Source organism: Crinia signifera, chromosome 2, assembly GCF_055691185.1.
Source record: "Crinia signifera chromosome 2, ASM5569118v1, whole genome shotgun sequence".
Classification (NCBI taxonomy): Eukaryota; Metazoa; Chordata; class Amphibia; order Anura; family Myobatrachidae; genus Crinia; species Crinia signifera.
The window spans coordinates 188,390,534-188,412,273 of NC_139218.1; the positions used below are offsets into that span (position 1 = coordinate 188,390,534).

A 21,740-nucleotide genomic window follows, 5' to 3' on the forward strand; every position below is an offset into this window, starting at 1 on the left:
AGGTATGAAGGAGAAAAAGCACCCCAAAATCTGTGCCCCAATTTCTCCCGAGTATGGCAATGCCTCATATGTGACCAAAAAATACCAGTTGGGTGCATGGCAGGACTCAGAAGGGAAGGAGTGATTTTTGGTGGTGGAATGTTGGTGGGTGCTATGTCGCATTATCAAGACCCCCAAAGCACCAATACAGTGGAACCCCCCACAAGTGACCCCATTTTGCAAACTACACCCCTCAGGGAATTCATCTAGGGGTATAGTGTACATTTCAAACCCCCAGGGGTTTCACCAATTTTGATACAACTGGGCAGTGAAAATGAAAAATTACATTTTTTTACACAAAAATGCAGTTCTGGCTCAAAATTTGTAATTTTAACAAGGAATGAAGGAGAAAAAGCACCCCAAAATCTGTGCCCCAATTTCTCCCGAGTACGGCAATGCCTCACATGTGACCAAAAAATACCAGTTGGGTGCATGGCAGGACTCAGAAGGGAAGGAGTGATTTTTGGATTTTGCAGCTCAGATTCTGGTGGAATGTTGGTGGGTGCTATGTCGCATTAGCAAGACCCCCCAAGCACCAATACAGTGGAACCCCCCCACAAGTGACCCCATTTTGCAAACTACACCCCGCAGGGAATTCATCTAGGGGTATAGTGTACATTTCAAACCCCCAGGGGTTTCACCAATTTTGATACAACTGGGCTGTGCAACTGAAAAATTACATTTTTTACACAAAAATGCAGTTCTGGCTCAAAATTTTTCATTTTCACAAGGAATGAAGGAGACAAAGCACCCCAAAATCTGTGCCCCAATTTCTCCCGAGTATGGCAATGCCTCACATGTGACCAAAAAATACCAGTTGGGTGCATGGCAGGACTCAGAAGGGAAGGAGTGATTTTTGGATTTTGCAGCTCAGATTCTGGTGGAATGTTGGTGGGTGCTATGTCGCATTAGCAAGACCCCCGAAGCACCAATACAGTAGAACCCCCCCACAAGTGACCCCATTTTGCAAACTACACCCCTCAGGGAATTCATCTAGGGGTATAGTGTACATTTCAAACCCCCAGGGGTTTCACCAATTTTGATACAACTGGGCTGTGCAACTGAAAAATTACATTTTTTACACAAAAATGCAGTTCTGGCTCCAAATTTTTCATTTTCATAAGGTATGAAGGAGAAAAAGCACCCCAAAATCTATGCCCCAATTTCTCCCGAGTATGGCAATGCCTCATATGTGACCAAAAAATACCAGTTGGGTGCATGGCAGGACTCAGAAGGGAAGGAGTGATTTTTGGTGGTGGAATGTTGGTGGGTGCTATGTCGCATTAGCAAGACCCCCAAAGCACCAATACAGTGGAACCCCCCCACAAGTGACCCCATTTTGCAAACTACACCCCTCAGGGAATTCATCTAGGGGTATAGTGTACATTTCAAACCCCCAGGGGTTTCACCAATTTTGATACAACTGGGCAGTGAAAATGAAAAATTACATTTTTTTACACAAAAATGCAGTTCTGGCTCCAAATTTTTCATTTTCATAAGGTATGAAGGAGAAAAAGCACCCCAAAATCTGTGCCCCAATTTCTCCCGAGTATGGCAATGCCTCATATGTGACCAAAAAATACCAGTTGGGTGCATGGCAGGACTCAGAAGGGAAGGAGTGATTTTTGGTGGTGGAATGTTGGTGGGTGCTATGTCGCATTAGCAAGACCCCCAAAGCACCAATACAGTGGAACCCCCCCACAAGTGACCCCATTTTGCAAACTACACCCCTCAGGGAATTCATCTAGGGGTATAGTGTACATTTCAAACCCCCAGGGGTTTCACCAATTTTGATACAACTGGGCAGTGAAAATGAAAAATTACATTTTTTTACACAAAAATGCAGTTCTGGCTCAAAATTTGTAATTTTAACAAGGAATGAAGGAGAAAAAGCACCCCAAAATCTGTGCCCCAATTTCTCCCGAGTACGGCAATGCCTCACATGTGACCAAAAAATACCAGTTGGGTGCATGGCAGGACTCAGAAGGGAAGGAGTGATTTTTGGATTTTGCAGCTCAGATTCTGGTGGAATGTTGGTGGGTGCTATGTCGCATTAGCAAGACCCCCCAAGCACCAATACAGTGGAACCCCCCCACAAGTGACCCCATTTTGCAAACTACACCCCGCAGGGAATTCATCTAGGGGTATAGTGTACATTTCAAACCCCCAGGGGTTTCACCAATTTTGATACAACTGGGCTGTGCAACTGAAAAATTACATTTTTTACACAAAAATGCAGTTCTGGCTCAAAATTTTTCATTTTCACAAGGAATGAAGGAGACAAAGCACCCCAAAATCTGTGCCCCAATTTCTCCCGAGTATGGCAATGCCTCACATGTGACCAAAAAATACCAGTTGGGTGCATGGCAGGACTCAGAAGGGAAGGAGTGATTTTTGGATTTTGCAGCTCAGATTCTGGTGGAATGTTGGTGGGTGCTATGTCGCATTAGCAAGACCCCCGAAGCACCAATACAGTAGAACCCCCCCACAAGTGACCCCATTTTGCAAACTACACCCCTCAGGGAATTCATCTAGGGGTATAGTGTACATTTCAAACCCCCAGGGGTTTCACCAATTTTGATACAACTGGGCTGTGCAACTGAAAAATTACATTTTTTACACAAAAATGCAGTTCTGGCTCCAAATTTTTCATTTTCATAAGGTATGAAGGAGAAAAAGCACCCCAAAATCTGTGCCCCAATTTCTCCCGAGTATGGCAATGCCTCATATGTGACCAAAAAATACCAGTTGGGTGCATGGCAGGACTCAGAAGGGAAGGAGTGATTTTTGGTGGTGGAATGTTGGTGGGTGCTATGTCGCATTAGCAAGACCCCCAAAGCACCAATACAGTGGAACCCCCCCACAAGTGACCCCATTTTGCAAACTACACCCCTCAGGGAATTCATCTAGGGGTATAGTGTACATTTCAAACCCCCAGGGGTTTCACCAATTTTGATACAACTGGGCAGTGAAAATGAAAAATTACATTTTTTTACACAAAAATGCAGTTCTGGCTCCAAATTTTTCATTTTCATAAGGTATGAAGGAGAAAAAGCACCCCAAAATCTGTGCCCCAATTTCTCCCGAGTATGGCAATGCCTCATATGTGACCAAAAAATACCAGTTGGGTGCATGGCAGGACTCAGAAGGGAAGGAGTGATTTTTGGTGGTGGAATGTTGGTGGGTGCTATGTCGCATTAGCAAGACCCCCAAAGCACCAATACAGTGGAACCCCCCCACAAGTGACCCCATTTTGCAAACTACACCCCTCAGGGAATTCATCTAGGGGTATAGTGTACATTTCAAACCCCCAGGGGTTTCACCAATTTTGATACAACTGGGCAGTGAAAATGAAAAATTACATTTTTTTACACAAAAATGCAGTTCTGGCTCAAAATTTGTCATTTTAACAAGGAATGAAGGAGAAAAAGCACCCCAAAATCTGTGCCCCAATTTCTCCCGAGTACGGCAATGCCTCACATGTGACCAAAAAAAACCAGTTGGGTGCATGGCAGGACTCAGAAGGGAAGGAGTGATTTTTGGATTTTGCAGCTCAGATTCTGGTGGAATGTTGGTGGGTGCTATGTCGCATTAGCAAGACCCCCCAAGCACCAATACAGTGGAACCCCCCCACAAGTGACCCCATTTTGCAAACTACACCCCTCAGGGAATTCATCTAGGGGTATAGTGTACATTTCAAACCCCCAGGGGTTTCACCAATTTTGATACAACTGGGCTGTGCAACTGAAAAATTACATTTTTTACACAAAAATGCAGTTCTGGCTCAAAAATTTTCATTTTCACAAGGAATGAAGGAGACAAAGCACCCCAAAATCTGTGCCCCAATTTCTCCCGAGTACGGCAATGCCTCACATGTGACCAAAAAATACCAGTTGGGTGCATGGCAGGACTCAGAAGGGAAGGAGTGATTTTTGGTGGTGGAATGTTGGTGGGTGCTATGTCGCATTAGCATGACCCCCAAAGCACCAATACAGTGGAACCCCCCCACAAGTGACCCCATTTTGCAAACTACACCCCTCAGGGAATTCATCTAGGGGTATAGTGTACATTTCAAACCCCCAGGGGTTTCACCAATTTTGATACAACTGGGCAGTGAAAATGAAAAATTACATTTTTTTACACAAAAATGCAGTTCTGGCTCCAAATTTTTCATTTTCATAAGGTATGAAGGAGAAAAAGCACCCCAAAATCTGTGCCCCAATTTCTCCCGAGTACGGCAATGCTTCATGTGTGACCAAAAAATGGCAGGACTCAGAAGGGAAGGAGTGATATTTGGATTTTGCAGCTCAGATTCTGGTGGAATTTTGGTGGGTGCTATGTCGCATTAGCAAGACCCCCGAAGCACCAATACAGTGGAACCCCCCCACAAGTGACCCCATTTTGCAAACTACACCCCTCAGGGAATTCATCTAGGGGTATAGTGTACATTTCAAACCCCCAGGGGTTTCACCAATTTTGATACAACTGGGCTGTGCAAATGAAAAATTACATTTTTTACACAAAAATGCAGTTCTGGCTCCAAATTTTTCATTTTCATAAGGTATGAAGGAGAAAAAGCACCCCAAAATCTGTGCCCCAATTTCTCCCGAGTACGGCAATGCCTCACATGTGACCAAAAAATACCAGTTGGGTGCATGGCAGGACTCAGAAGGGAAGGAGTGATTTTTGGATTTTGCCGCTCAGATTCTGGTGGAATGAATGGTGGGTGCTATGTGGCATTAGCAAGACCCCCGAAGCACGGTGAAATGATGAACCTAATAATCCATAGATGTGTGGTATATTTTAAAACACTCCTTTATACATAGGCCGGGTTTGTCGGGGCAAGTGTCACACTGGAAAATAGTTTGCTTTCTTATTCCCTTTTTATAGCAAACTTTGCACCTTTTTTGTGTCCTGCCCTTTTTTCCAGTGGAGGGGATTTCATCAGGAAAATGCTGCCCTGGTACAATACGGGGGCCAGTACTAGAAGTACTGGGGCCCTCTGCCTGCTGGTTCCCAAATATTAGGCCCTTTATGACTTCCTCTTGAAAGTGCATAAATGTCCCCCTCTGGCTGGTAGAACGGAATAGCACGTAAGCGTTATACAGTGCCATCTGGATGATATACACGGCCAGCTTCTTGTACCAGATTTTTGTTTTCCGCAGGGCACTGTACGGCTTCAGTACCTGATCTGAAAGATCCACTCCGCCCATGTACCTATTGTAATCCAGGATACAATTAGGTTTTGAGGTGTGGGTACTGGTACCTCGTACAGGGACGGAGGTGGTACTGTCTCCGTGAATTGTTGTCAGTATAAGGACATCCCTCTTGTCCTTATATTTGACCAACAACATATTTTCGGTGCATATTCCCCTGCTTTCACCCCTTCTCATTACTTGGGCAATGTGCGTTTTTGGGAGGCCTCTTTGGTTCTTGCGCACAGTACCGCAAGCTGCTGTACCTCTTGAACCAAGGGCCTTAAACAGGGGGATGCTGGTGTAAAAGTTATCCACATAGAGGTGATAACCTTTATCCAGGAAGGGGTGCACTAAATCCCAGACAATTTTTCCACTAACACCTACGAGGGAGGGGGGGCATTCTGGCGGTTCAATTCTTGAATCCTTCCCTTCATATACCCTAAACCTGTGGGTGTACCCTGAGGTGCTTTCACACAGCTTATACATTTTTATGCCATACCTTGCCCTCTTACTGGGAAGGTACTGGCGGAATTTAACCCTTCCTTTAAAATGTATAAGGGACTCGTCTATGCAAATGAATTTATCTGGGATGTACATCTCTTCAAATTTGGCACTGAAGTGATCAATGACCGGCCTGACTTTGAATAGCCGGTCAAAGGTGGGATCATCTCTGGGTGGGCACTGTGCATTATCGTTGTAATGCAAAAATTTAAGGATTAACTCAAAACGATTCCGGGTCATGGCCATACGGTAAAGTGGGGTGCTGTACAGAACATCTGTACTCCAATATTGCCTAATTTCTGGCTTTTTTACTATGCCCATATGAAACACCAGACCCCAAAACGTCATCATCTCTACTGCATCTACAGGGGTCCACCTAGCAAATGATGACGTGGGGTTTTGAGCAATAAACTGCTGGGCATATAAATTAGTTTGGTCCACCATTAAATTTATAAAATCATCAGAGAAAAATAATTTGAAAAAGTCAATTTCTCTGAGACCTGTTGAATCAAATTGGATTCCTGGGATGGCCAAAAACTCAGGAACCTGGGGCTCAAAATTGTCTGGTGGTGGGGTCCATACGAGATCAATTATTGGGGGGGGGTCTCAGCTGCTCTATGGGGGCGTCTTTGAGGGGGTCCCTCATCACTAGAGGAGGAAGAGGAGCTTAAGATGAATCCTTCAAATTCCCCGCTTGCCTCACTGGCTGTGTCAGAATCAGAGGCAAGCATGGCATATGCCTCCTCCGCTGAATACATTCTTCTGGATGACTGGGATGACATTTGGGATGACATTTGGGATGACATTTGGGATGCCATTTTTATTTTTGTGTTTCTGGTAGTGAAATGTTTCAACACGTGTATAGTGTAGGGGGGGGGTACAAACTTTATTTCAATGTAGTATGTAGTGTGTAGTGTGTATGTAGTGCAGAAAAAAAAAAAAAAAGGTCCTGCGCCAAAAATTGAGCACAGATGTTGGTCAGTAACGTCCGTCACTGAACAGCGCTCAAAGGCAACAGGAATTTGATCAAAAAAATTAAAAAAAGACCGCACAGCACCCTCCAAAAATAAAAAAAAAGGTGATCAGTGATGCAACACTGATTACCAGTGAGGGGCAGCAGGTGCACAACCTTTGGTGCAACTGACAGTGCAACTGGCAGGTATATATATAAAAAAAAACCTGCACCCCCAAAAAGTTGCTGATCAGCACAGATATACTGATCAGCACAAAAGGGGGGGGGTAGCAGACACAAAATATAGCACTCTCTATCACTCTCTGTCACTATCTCTCTCTATCTATCGCTCTCTATCTATCTCTCTATCTCTCACTATCTATCACTCTATGACACTGCAGCAGCAGCACTGACAGTTATATATATAAAAAAAAAACCTGCAGCCCCAAAAAGGGGGGGTAGCAGACACAAAATATAGCACTCTCTATCACTATCTCTCTATCTCTCTATCTCTCACTATCTATCACTATCTATCACTCTATGACACTGCAGCAGCAGCACTGACAGTTATATATATATAAAAAAAAAACCTGCAGCCCCAAAAAGGGGGGGTAGCAGACACAAAATATAGCACTCTCTATCACTATCTCTCTATCTCTCTATCTCTCACTATCTATCACTATCTATCACTCTATGACACTGCAGCAGCAGCACTGACAGTTATATATATAAAAAAAAAAACCTGCAGCCCCAAAAAGGGGGGGTAGCAGACACAAAATATAGCACTCTCTATCACTATCTCTCTATCTCTCTATCTCTCACTATCTATCACTATCTATCACTCTATGACACTGCAGCAGCAGCACTGACAGTTATATATATATAAAAAAAACCACCCTGCACCCCCAAAAAGGGGGGGTAGCAGACACAAAATATAGCACTCTCTGTCACTATCTCTCTATCTCTCTCTATCTCTCTCTATCTCTCTCTCTATCTCTCTCTATCTCTCTATCACACTGCAGCAGCAGCAGGAAGTCACAAGAAGTCAGATCCAGGAAGCATCCAGCACGCTACAAGCAGTGATCAGGTGATCAGGTAAGGTATTTGCAAGGATCAGGTAAGTATTTGCAAGGATCAGGTCAGTATCACGGCAGATAGGCACGGTGACCGCTCTGCACGCAATTCCAGACCGGAATGGCGTCTGCAGCGCAGTCACCGTTAGTTTAAATGTCGCGCCTTGGCTGTGATTGGTCCGTGGGTCCCACGGACCAATCACAGCCTTGGGGGCAGGTGGGGTGAGGTGTCGTCGTCACCGATGACCCCCTCATGTCCCCTGACGCCCGGCGGTGATTGACACCTGTGTTACCGAGCGTCTGATTCGCTGGTAACACAGGAAAACGCTGTGAATGGCTGTTCACACTGAACAGCCAATCACAGCGATCGCCGACGGGGGGGGCGGCATCGCAGCCCCCCCTGGGCATGCAGGGACATGTCTGCTGTCAGGGACAGCAGACATCGTCCCTCTGTCACTGCGTCTCTAGACGCAGTGACAGTTTAAAGTCATGACGTACATTGATGCCATGTGTCGGGAAGTACATCCCGACCATGACGTAAATGTACGTCAAATGTCGGGAAGGGGTTAATATCGGTAATGAGGATGCAAGCTCCCTTTGTCGTCTGTGCTACATTTAGGGTGACCAACTCATCCCTTTAATCCAGGACACATATTAATTACACAGGTTCTGTGGCAGTTTAAAACCAGGTGAAATGGAGTCTTGAGGTGTGGCAGTTTAAAACCAGGTGAAAGCCAGCCACAGAACCTGCGTAAGAGGCATGCTAGCAGCGAGGACCGGGTGACGTCACTGAACAATATTGTTTGCGATATAGTTCAGTTTGTATGTGCTATATCAATCACCCGGTCTAACGCCGATATCATGAGCGATATCTGGGCTAGGAAAAGTTTTTGGGAAACACCAGAGCACTTGCTGCCTCTAATGGTCCCTGTGGTAATTGAGTATCACCAAATACCCACACAAAATGACAACAACAATTGGATTTAAACGTGGGATTCACAGATCTGTTCAATGTATTTCTCCAGGATAATACCCCCCAAAAACCACAAGGAAACAACAATAGTGTAATACTATTAACAATTATATAAAGGGGTTCCAGATAATGGCCCTTATTTTGGTTGATTCGGCCAGGTGTGAATTTGCACCAGGACCAATGTTTTGCGCATGCGCAGCAGCGTTTCTGTGCATGTGCATAGGCTGGGAGGTTTCGAACAGGGGGTGGAGGCAGACCCATTCGCATATGTGAACACCCAGCATTTCATGGGCGTTCCCAAGAAAACGCTGGGCGTACACATGCTTGTGTGTTCGTGACGCACGTGCGAGGGGCGGACAGCTGACATAACCGCATATCAGCTGCCTGCCCAATTCCCTGGATTTCTACACGCATATGTATGAGTGGTCTGGACCATCCTTATATATGCGTGCACCTTCAACATCATTCAATGGTCAGCGACCATCGAAAGATAGGGGAGGTTCCCACTGGCATGCGAATGGATGTTTATGTAAAAGGAGGGCAGGCTGGATGACTCGCAAGGGTGCGAATTCGCACCCGATCGAGTTAATCAGAATAAGGGCCAATATGTATTCACAGGCTTCGTACTGTTTAGATTAGGTGGTGTACCTAGGTAAGTTGACAATAGCGCATGTGTGGGGGAAAGTACACTCTAGAAAATCCACAATCGTACTTGTATCTTCAGCCTTCTCGAAGATCCAGCCTCATTCTTCCCACATGTAAAAACAAGCAATGGCTTCCAAAGGATAGTACAGCCTTTATTTACATAAACATGATAAAACAAAATGAAGGTAGGAAGCACTTTCACCCTTTGGTGATGTCTACAAAAATTTGCAGACTAACATTGCCTGTTGTAAAATGCTCTCTGGCGTCCCAGGAAGTCCATGTATCATCCTCAGGAATCAAGTCCAGATGTCCCTGCCGATAAACTCTCCTACCAATGCGTTTCAATACTAGGATAGTATCTCTTTTAGGGCGGGATGTATTAATATACATCACCGCCCTTCGCCTGCCAGACGCTGTGATGCTGCAGCATATGTACTAATATATGCGGCTAGCATCGGGTTGCGGTGACGGAGACCCCCGCGATACCTGTGATGTGGTCTGCGGGGGTCTTCCTCACATCCCTGCGGCTGGCAGTGTCCCCCTGCGTCTCCTCCTCCCCCCTGCAGCCGGATGTCCTGCCGACTGTGACACCTGCTGGGGGAGGAGGAGATCAAAGGAGGACTGGAGGGGGGGGGGGTGCGCCGATGGTGGCGGCGATAGAAGCCCATAGGCTTCTATAGGGTATCACCACCCAGAGGGTGGCGATACCCTGCCATGCGGAAACGGGGCGGACGGGTAATGGTACATAGGAAAATGTAAAAACCCCTGTTTTACCGCATTTTCCCTTTAGTACATCCCGCCCCTAAGGTGCGTTTAGGGTTCCCTAGTCCCTGGTATTTATACAAGTGAAGTGTCCAATAATTCAAATAAAATGGTAATACCTATCTCAAGACATAGACTTTCTAGTCAACTAAAAATGTATTTTCTTCTTTAAAACATATGATAATCCATTCCTTATATTTCCGCAAGCTCACATCTGTGGATCCACACTCATGCCGTGTTTTCACTGCGAGTGAGAAATACACGGCTTTTCCCCAGCATTGAAATGCCGGGGACTGCCGCGCTGGTCCCCCGTTCTCACTGCAAGGCAAATTCCTGGGTGAAGACGTTCTACCCGGGAATTTGCCTTTAAACACAAGTTTTTCTGCAGTGTGAACGAGTCAACCCGTGTCTGCATACCCGGATCTCAGACACGGATAAAAAGAAGGGTTTTACCCATGTATGAGATCCGGGTATGTGACCCGTTCACACTGCCAAAAATCCTGTGTTAAAAGGCAAATTCCGGGGTCCAAATGCTAGACCCGGGAATTTGGCTGCAGTGAGAATGGGCGATTAGACATTTGTTTGACTTCCAGGAACTCCCAGAAATGTGTCCCATGAAACTGTCCCCTGGGCGATGGGTAATTTAATTTCCGGGCACCTGTGTCGGCCTGGAAGTGAAATTTGGTTTTATTGATTTTATTTGTCATATTTCTTACTGGATATTTCTTAAATACCTTCCAATGTATTTTTATAATGTCCTGAATCTTTTGGTGTTGTGAGGAATAGTTGGTAATGAATGCCCATTTTAAATCGTCTTTTATTTTTGCATTTTTTTCCATTTTGTTTTTCTCCAATCAATTCATTTCTATCCAATTGCATGATTTTTGATAGGGATTCTTCTATTATTTCTTTACTATAACCACTGTTTTATTGGGTACTTGTTTCCTAGCACGGCGCCCATCGCATAAGATTGTATGCCTTAATTAAGGCATACAATCTTATGCGATCACATACAATTGAAAAGATTTTTAATTGTATGTACAATATCGCATCTTATGGATCTCATCTTATGGATCTCATGGATCTTATGCATCCACAAGATGCATAAGATCCATGAGATCCATAAGATGCCATAAGATAAAAATCGTGCGCCCCCAATAACCATTGTTAACGCCACCGGCACTATCACCACCAACCCGAAACGTGGCGAGCGGCGGCGGTACGCGTCCTTCAACCTTTTCATACCCAACTATCCACGTAGGCGTGGAGTCGATTTTATATAGTGTGGCGAGCCAACGAGCGCACGCTTCGTGGCAAGCGCACGCTGCGCTCGCCACACTTCGGGCTCGTCGGCGTGGAGTTGATTTTATATAGTGTGGCGAGCGCTCACCACGCTTCAGGCTTGGTGGCTCGCCACACTATATAAAATCAACTCGACGTGGATAGTGGGGGTATGAAAAGGTCGGAGGACACGTACCGCCGCCCCGCGCGGGCTTGCTACGCTCGCCACGCTTCGAGCTGGCGTTGATAGTGCCGATGCCGTTAACGATGGTTATTGGGGGCTCATTTTACTTTTTAAGTACCCATAAGGGTACTTTTACAATTAAAAATCGGTACTTGTTTCCTAGCACGGCGCCCATCGCATAAGATTGTATGCCTTCATTAAGGCATACAATCTTATGTGATCACATACAATTGAAAAGATTTTTAATTGTATGTACAATATCGCATCTTATGGATCTCATCTTATGGATCTTATGCATCCATAAGATGCATAAGATCCAAGAGATCCATAAGATGCCATAAGATAAAAATCGTGGGCGCCGTGCTAGGAAATAGGTACCGTTTATTCTTATATCATTAAGATTTTTTTGGCACCTCCAGAGCAGGTATATTTTTTTAAACATCCCCATTTTGCTAGAAATATATATAGGGACTTGTTCAAATACCCCTGAATAACCCTACACCGATAACTAATTAGGCTGTCGGAGGTTTCTAATTAGCTTACTTACCATATATACTCGAGTATAAGCCTACTTTTTCATAACATTTTTTATGCTGAAAAAGCCCCCCTCGGCTTATACTCGAGTGAGGGTCCCACTTGAGTCAATAAGTTTCCCAGTTTTTTTGTTGTACAATTAGGTGCCTCGGCTTATATTCGGGTCGACTTATACTCGAGTATATACGGTAGTTCAATTACATGTCCTGATTGGGACTAAATTCTGCAGACTAATGGGTTAAAAGATGTGGGACAGGTATATGGGCTGCTGTGTATATGTGATGGGTGTTTTAACATTGGGGAAGTGGGAGTTATTTTTTAAGGTGGCAAAAAATGGCTGAAAAAATAGCTTATAAGGACTTTTACATACAACGAATGTAACTAAAACATTTATTTTAACTAATATTTAAAAAATGTTCAAATTAGCCATTTAACCCCTTCGGTGGTATGCCTGGAAATTTTCCGGACTGAGCTGCGCTGCCGCAGAGGGTTGTCCCATAAAATTTTCGGGCATACCACGATACAGTATGTAGGTGCGCGCCAGTGGTGCCTCGAGCACTGGCACGTACCTATTACTGTACACCCCCCCCCCCCCTCTTAGCACTCCCCGCTGCTGAGCATTCCCCCAGAAGTTTGGGTCCGCTCAAGAGCACTCGGGCGTTCCTGTGTTCCGACACCTGAACACACGAGCACCCCCACAGGAGTGACCCCAAACTTTCCCGAGTAGCCACTCGGGGCCACTGCTGCTGCTTCTGGCTGCAGCACTTTCTGCAGAAGGTAGTGGCTCCAGCTTCAGTGGTGGGTTTTCCTGGGGCAGGACAACTTGCCATGGTAGGTTTATCCTGCCCCAGGAAAACCCACTACTCAAGGGGTTAAAATATTTTAAAAGTGAAAAATATTTTTCTTTGGGACAGTTGTTATAAATACAATATTTATTTAAGCCTTGATGGTCAATATTTTTGACATTTACTATCCCGAAAATACGGCAATTCGTATTCGTATTGATAGCACATTTCTGGATACAAATACACCTATTTTGTTACAAATTTCCTTTAGTAAATTTCCCCCTTTGTCTGTATTCCCAGCATTACTGTTATTGCAAGGGAACGGATTGGCAAACTATTAAAAGGGAGCAAAAAATCATTTTGTAAAGTAAAATTATTATAATATAAAAAAGATGCAACACAAGTCTACAAATTATCTAAAAAAGGACATCCTTACCAGTTCAGTGCTAAATGAGGTCATGTCTTTTTCCATGGTAAATGTGAGAAAACAGTTTCCATACAGTTTCATTAAAAAAATGTATATTAACTTTAGCCAGTAGATGGCGATACTGTAGTTAAAGACAAGAATATTTATTTTAAAATCAGTAAGTCTGTATTGATTAATAAAAAAGTGTATTTCTCGCATTGTTAATTTCAAATTTTTATTAATTCTGCCATTGTTTGTTTTTGTAACTCAAATTGAAATTTAATAGGACGAGAGAGGAGATATATTTGGTAAGAATCTCCAGTTTTTTAAAGCGGCTGTCATTTACACTTCAAAATCAGCCTGGCATTGCAGTGTAAATGATTGCTGCTTTAAGAAAAAACTGGAAATTTCTGAACAAATCTCTCACTTTCTGAATTAATAGCCTCTGAGTTCAGCAGCTGTGCTAATGCCAATTTTTTTTTAAAGGAGCAATCATTTACTAAGCAAAACCAAACCTTGTAAATGTTTGCCCCTTTAAAAAAATGTCTGACTTTGGCCGTCATCCCGCATGCTCCCCATGACTATCCAAGATTTATGTTGGGGCCCAAATGAGATCATATATAGTTTTAAAAAGTGAACAGTACAATGTTTTAGATCACTGTAGAATCTCCCTTTCATCATTGTTCAAGTAATTTGTGCCCACATGTGTTACATCCAGCAGTAACTGAAGGAACATTATGGTGAGACGCATTATGGATTTGATACTGTGAAATTAAGTTTAGATGCGTTTTCTACACTTCGGCCACCAAGTGTGTTTCAGTTTTCTGTGCTCAACCTAGGATATCTGCTCTGGCTCTGGATACCATCGTCTCCCAGGCCACACCATAGGTGTCATTCTCCCTGAGCATTCCAAAGTCCCCACAGAGAAACCTGGGCAGAGGGCCGTAAACCCCTGGCAAGTTAGACTCCGTGCCTCTGCTTCAGGTCTCGCAAATCCTCTGTATCCACTGTGTATTCTCCCAGAGCTCCGTAGCACATGAGCTATAACTATCTCAGACCACCTAGCTTCCAGTTCCTTGCGCTCTCCACTCACACTGTTCATTAACGGGAACATAACAGACAAGCCTGTGACAAACATGTGTCTTTACAATGTTACCAATTTTGAAATGTAAAGGGGAATACCCATGGGGCGATTTCAGCCCCATTTCTAAGCGATCTGACTAAATCGCTTAGAAATGAAGCATGGATTGCCCCGTGTGTATGCCCCACCAGCAATGGCCATCATCAGGGAAAGACAGTGGGTGAAATGTAATAGGATGAGAGATTCAGAAAGTGAGAGATTTGGTAAGAAATCTCCAGTTTTTTTAAAGTGGCAACCATTTACACAGCAAAACCAGTGTGATTTTGTTGTGTCAATGATTGCCACTTTAAAAAAACTGGAGATTTCTTACCAAATCTCTCACTTTCTGAATCTCTCATCCTATTACATTTCACCCAGTGTGTTTCTGTTAGATTTCAGCATTTTGCCTATTAGCTCAGCATATATCATGGGTGTGTAGCGATGTGTGCTGAGCGATACGTACATACGTCGCCCCCTGTGGGGGCTTTAGAGTGACAGAAGGGTTCTGGAAAAACATTAAAAAGCTGGCTGGAGAGGCAGAAATAGGGTCTGGCATGGGATATGGAAAGGGTGCAGGTACAGCCATAACAGGACATTTTGGTGTCCTGTGCCAGAAACTGTTTTGGTGCTGATCCAAAGTGTATTACCAGTATACAATAGTATCTAAAAATAATAACAATGACACAACTAATTGATGCACTTGATTAACAACTGGTTTGGTTAACAGATGTGGGTCACTGCAGTCTTCTCCCCATCCTTACTCTGACCCACTCCATCATGTCTTCCAACCCATCCACTACATTCCCGTACCAAGTTCCCACTAGCAGCTCCTCCTCCCCTATACTTGTCCAATCTCACTAGCAGTGCCTGCGCATGTCGGAGACAGGACAGACCAACAGTTTCTCTGTAATTTACCTCAGTTATATATATATAAATAAATAAAAACATTATTGCTGTGCTGAAAGTAGATCACTTGATCAGCCGTTCATTTTATTATTCTCTTTTTTGTTATTTGCAGAATGTGCAGGCTACAATAATTTGTTTCCTTTTTGTTCTCAGGTAGAGATGACGGAGGTGGAACCTGTACTGGATTTTGCTTCTTCTGCAAGGAGTGGACGTAGGAATGCTTTGCCTGATATATTAGGCTCACCAGCAGGAGTAGCGCCCTCTGACCTCCCTCTCAAACTAGCGGAAATGTCCCTAAATACAGGCAAGCTCACATTTCTGCATTTACCCTTACACATCATTACTTAGATTTGTCATTATGTCTGTCTTTGAATAGGAGAATTAAGTTACTAACTGCACCCTGTGCAGATCTAGACATTGCACAATATGACCACTAGATGCTACTGTATCATAATACAACTATACTATACCTTGTGTTAACATACAGTATTACATTACACAAAATGACCTGCCAACTGGACATAATAATAATAAATTATAAAGTGCCGGAAAATAATATCAGTGTAAATAGTACATTGCTTATGGTATCCGATAGGTAGATCAACAGTGTCGAGGTCGGCACCATATGGTCTACATTGACAAGGTTGACATATACAAACACAAGCAAAATGTTGACATGGCTATGGTCGAAACAAAACAAATGAATGAGTTTTTTTTGTCATTTTTGCATACAATACCATCCACATAAACATGGATTGGGAACAGAACATGGTATGCTAGTTTGGGGTCCATGTGATTAAATCTACAAATCGACGCAAAAAAAACATGAAAAACTCATGTCGAACCTTTCATGTCTCTACCATTTCCGTGTTGAACTTTTGCTTGTGTCTATCTTTTGTCTGTGGCGATACTGTGCATGCCACCCATTGACTATGGACAGAGATATGCTAACATCTCTAACTTAGCACAGGTTACCCCCCTGATAACATTTAAGAACATAAACATGAACCTGGAGCACACTGTACAATGGGCCCTATTCAGACACTATCGCACGGCTGCGAATTTGCACAGCGGGGGATTTTCAATACACTGCCCTTAGTATGCATGCGTGCGACCATCCTGCAATTAATTATTTCTCTATACGCACGCCATTGGCAAAGTGATTGACAGGAAGTAGGCGAGTGGTGGTGGAAACCAGCTGTTTAGTGGGAGTGCTATGAAAAATGCAGGTGTGCCTTGGAAAATGCTGGAAGTGTCAGGGAAAACGCTAGGTGTGTCTGAGCGTTTTATGGGAAGGTGCGTGCGATGTCAGCTTCAGCCTGGATATCAGGGCCGGTGCAAGGCACCGGAGCGCCCCAGGCGAGTCGGGCTGGGGGCGCCCCGGTGCCGGGGGGTGGGGGGGGGGTGGGTGGTGTGTGTGAGGTGTGGGGTGGTACCTGTCCTACCGGCGCTGTCTATTTCAATCTGGCGGCGGAGGCAGCGGGGGTCCCTGCAGTCTATTAAAAATCACGAGCGCTATCCGCCGGGCTATGCGGAAGCGCTTCTAGTGTGAAAACTCTGGCAGCACGCTGATTGGCTGAGATCAGCGTGCGCCGTGCTGCCAGAGTTTTCACACTAGAAGCGCTTCCGCATAGCCCGGCGGATAGCGCTCGTGATTTTTAATAGACTGCAGGGACCCCCGCTGCCTCCGCCGCCAGATTGAAATAGACAGCGCCGGTAGGACAGGTACCCGGGCGGCATTTTCCGCCCTCCAGTGGCCGGCGCCCTAGGCAAATGCCTAGGTTTGCCTAGTGGTGGCGCCGGCCCTGCTGGATATGCCTATATACATGCACTGCCAAGTATGTCCAGGCTATGCAGAGCCTGCAATGAGTTGTGGCCAGTGTAAAAATCATTCGATGGTGAGCCTGTTATGGTTTTGGACATATTTGCATGGCTGTAGCCATACATATCTATCTGCACAGCGTGCACCTTGATTTGCACGGCGGGAGTTCACTCTAGAAGGCGGTGGCTTAACTGAACTCTTACTGCTGCAAATTTGCAGCTGTGCAATCAGGTCTGAATCGGGCCCAGTATGTTAAAGTACATTCCACAGTTGGCAATACGGGATGCCATGTAAACATAACTTTTATTTTCTGGATTGTTCTCACCACAGAACAATCTCAGTTCTGTTAGCTGGAGTTATTTCTTTGGGGCCATTTATCACTGAATATTTGGGGCTAATTCCATGAAAATACATGTTTTAAGTACCCCCAGAATGTATCTAGGAGGAACCGCAGCAGGAAACTCTGATACCTGATGTTATTCTGCCTGTCTCATTCGCAGCTGCAATGCTGCCCAATGTACTAATATCTGGGTCCCGGGGCTACTGCCATTTTGAGGTGGTGGTAGGTAGCTCATTGTTGTCTAGACCTCGCTGACCGTGCAGCCAGCCTGGGGTCAGCGCTGATTAGGCATGCGAGACCCCCTCAGCACCTGACTGAGCGCCTCGCAGGGACAGGCGGCTTTCAGAGTCCCTCTCCCTACCTATGCCCATTGATGTATCCTGCTGTTAGAATCGCATATTACAATGCGATCCTGCATTGTATATGTTAGCCTTACTATAGGGATATGTTTCTGGTTCATCCTAATAGAAAATAATATATTAAAAGCCTTATACTAGCCTATGTGTTTCATAATATACTTTCTTACTAGAACTACTCTGACTACATTGACTATAGGGTCCATTTTCCATTGTCAACAAAGTTTAAATGGAACCATGGTACCATAAGTACAGAGAGGTATGTCTGTTACAGATGGCAGAAGTGCTAAGCACTGTGGATGTAGGCCGTTCTGATTATATGAAATATACTACAATCTAATGTTCCAATTGCACACACTCTATTGTTTGAGAGAATTGTCAGTAGGGCCGGCTGTACCAATAGGTAGCTTTAGGCAGCTACTTAGGGGTAGCAGGGTCTGAGGGAATGGGGGGGGGGGGGGGGGGGGCTATTCCCCTGAGTCTGACTATAACAAAATTAAGGATGTCTCTGAAAGGGGTGTCACTATTGAACTTTCACCTGAGGTTCTGGAAAGTTGGTATTGATGACTGGGTGGTGATATTGGTGTATGGTTGATGGTAGTACGCTGAAGTTCTGCCTAGGATGTTGAAAACCAGTGCACCAGCCCTGGCTGTCAAGCATACGAGAAATCTGCTGCAGTTATATTTACTTGTGCTTTTGTAACTGATGTTTTTCTTTTTCGCATGGACTTAAATGTATCTATCATTTAATTTTTCTACTAGATCGAGGTCCAGACCTGCAGTCCCCTTCCAATGAATTACCTCAGCAGCCATCTCATAGCCCTGAACTGAAAGGCACATCCTAATCGCCTGAATATTTCTAACACAATGGGCATTTTTTTTCCCCGCATAAAAGCTGGACAGGAAACAGACGTATAGGAAGGTTTGGACAAAGGGAAGCGTAGATTTAATACTACAGAAAACCCACTAGAACACGTGGAGAAATTTCTTGTGTGAGAGAAAGAGAAGAAGAGACAAAATTAAGAATCATCTTCAGTCACCTAGACAAATCTGTGAGGGAAGCTATTTTGACTTTTACACACAATCATCGATAGCAGGATCTCAGCAAAGATTTTTCAGAAGATGCAAGTTGGACTTTCCTATATTTTAGGAATTATTGAGCGATGTATATACGCACTCATGTGTGTGTGTATTTATAGATGTATATATAATGTTTGTATATTTATATATGCTGTACAAATCTTGTGATCCTTTTGGTCATCCTTATATGTTTGTTTACTTTATACTAATCTTTGTGTGTTCTGCATTTAAAGCTTTTGTAGCAAGAAAGGACTACACGTGTTCATTGGAACAGTCTTTCCTTACTTGAAAGTGTCCTACTGGATGCACTAACATGGAAGCGACCAATCCAAAGAGCTGAGGACAATGGAGGAGCAGAGAACACTACCTGAGGAGAGAAAGGAGTACACTGTTAGTGCTCTAGAATTAATGTATGAAAGAAGACTAAAGGAATAATTTGGGATAAACAGAATGTAATATTAGCTGTAAAAAGGAAAAGTTTTTTAAAGAAATGAACTGAGATATAATTGGATGTGTTACTCAAGAAGGGGAAGTCTGAAGGAGAAAATATTATATGGAGTGAATGTGAGGGTTTGCTGTGTGATACTGTCGGTGATACAGGGTCTATTGTACAGAAATAGGTCATTAATATTGCAGAATATCACTAGGAGGCCTGCCAGAGGTGATTGGGAGAAATGTACAATATCCTCCGATGTTGTGTTTACTAGAAAATCAACACTATGTCACTTTGCAGCCCAGAGACACAAATTCTGTATCCAGGAGTACTTGGTTTGTGTCGTCTGTAACATATGTTCTCAAACTAGGTCCTCAGGACCCCACACAGGCCATGTTTTCCAGATCACTGGTGGATTTTTAAATATGACAGTTTGTGATAAACATTGCACTTGCTGCCATGTGATATCGAAAACATGATCTTTGTGGGGTCATGAAGCTGAATCCAACTTTTAATAGAATACAGGCTACTAATGTCTCAGAAAGGCTAAGTACTACAGGAAAATCGAGGCTACCTTATGTTACTCTTTAATATGATAAAGGAGTAGATCATATGATTCTTAGTTGACCCTATACATTGTGCCATGTCCATTAACTAGTTTTCCCACTGGGAATGATACTTGATGTCAGTGTTATTCAGATTTCCCATTGGACATTACTGTGATTGTTACTGCACAACAACAGCATGGACAGTATGTCCATGCTGTTGTTGTGTGGTATAGTTGGGTGCAGCAGCGATAGGCCCACTCAGATGGAGCCTCATCTCGCCAGTGGGGGCAATCTGGCGAGCCCTGGCGCTGGCTGAGAGGCGCTCCATCTGTACATGGTTAAAATTTACTGAGATGGGAGTCCTATTGAAGATGGGATGTTATAAGATATCAACCAATCTGATTCTTTCTATTATCAACTAGAAGGTGCTAAGTAAATAAGAATTTTAATCTGATTGGTTAGGAATATATTTCAACTATGGTAGAGAAATATAAACTTTCTCTATTTTTGTCACCCTTTTTTATTATTCAGACCTAGCAATTGTCTATTATATTCATTGTAATATAATTCAGGGGAAGTAGTCAACAGTCAAAGGGCTGTCACCATAATGCCAAATTAAAATGTCGACACTCAATATGATTACACCTGTAAACAGTCGACCCATGCAACATTTTAACACAGAATGATGACATATGAAATGTCAACACCGCCAAAATATTGAATACAGAAATTTCTGGATTAAGGGTTAGGCTTTAGGTTTATGATAAGAGTTGGTCAAAAAACTAGATGTTGACATTTTGTACCTGTCAACTCGAATGATTGTCGAAAAAAAAAAAAACATACCAAAACCTTTTTCAGAGCCATTTGATCTACTTACTATTCTCTTGGAACTAGATGTATAAATGACAATAAACCTCATAATTGTATTTTTTAACCTTTTTGTCTAAACAAAATATGTACCTCTTTCCTTTTATAGTGTGAAAACATCTCAAATGAAATTGTACAAATGTGCTATAAAATGTGGGAATAAAATGTGCGATTCAGTGTAATAATTCTTTTTTAAATAAATGATCAATCTTTGTGTTTATTTTACATATTATTTTAGCAAATATGATTAGCATTATTGGAAATGCAGTTTTCTTGGGATGTTTCAACTGCTTTTTTAATAGTATATTTTGAGACAAATTTCAAAACGACAACTGCTTTCACTCGCATTTCCGGTACCACCCAGCACATGGCCACCCAGGGATACGATTGGTGCCTGCGTTGTCCAGAATGTGCCCATCCAATGCTGCATTGCCACCTCCAGATGCCATGTCACCGCCTTATCCGCCGGCACTTGGACTGCGGTCGCATTTTCTTGAATGTGACTGCATTTTAAGAGTTTACACATGCACACTCTGGAGTGCACGCATGCACAGATTAGTGAAAATCGCTATTAGGCAATTTTCACTAATCATCATTGGAAGCTGAATCAATCCTTGTCAGACTCCGTTACATCTGCAGAACTCCCATTACATGTTGCCATAATGTTTATTGAGTCCACTGAAACAGTAGATGGCAAATACATAAGCCTTAAGTTGGGTACACACTAGACAATATGTTGTCGATCTGGTGGATCAGACGGACAGATTGGGCACATCGCCCTGTGTGTACCTGCTATGTCCCTGACAGTGCACAAGTGCAGCGTCAGCAACTTCCTCCATTGTCTATGCATGCAGGAAGATATCACTAGTGAGGGCAATGCTGTGGATTGGAAATTGTGCATGCACTTGATGATGCTGACTCCCCCACAGGCAATG

The 21,740-nt window shown here is 43.7% G+C and overlaps 1 protein-coding gene across 1 annotated transcript in view; it reads left to right on the top strand.

Moving 5' to 3' along the window:
- The window catches only part of LOC146060317 (cAMP-dependent protein kinase inhibitor beta-like), a 61,010-nt gene extending 40,008 nt beyond the window's left edge, over nt 1–21,002 (top strand). Inside the window, exons 2-3 of the mRNA XM_083173379.1 lie at nt 15,513–15,663; nt 18,640–21,002. Of these exons, the coding sequence (XP_083029505.1) occupies nt 15,513–15,663; nt 18,640–18,722 (234 nt within the window). The 3' untranslated portion in view covers nt 18,723–21,002. The remainder of the gene's footprint in view (nt 1–15,512; nt 15,664–18,639) is intronic.
- Nucleotides 21,003–21,740: the final 738 nt, after the last annotated feature.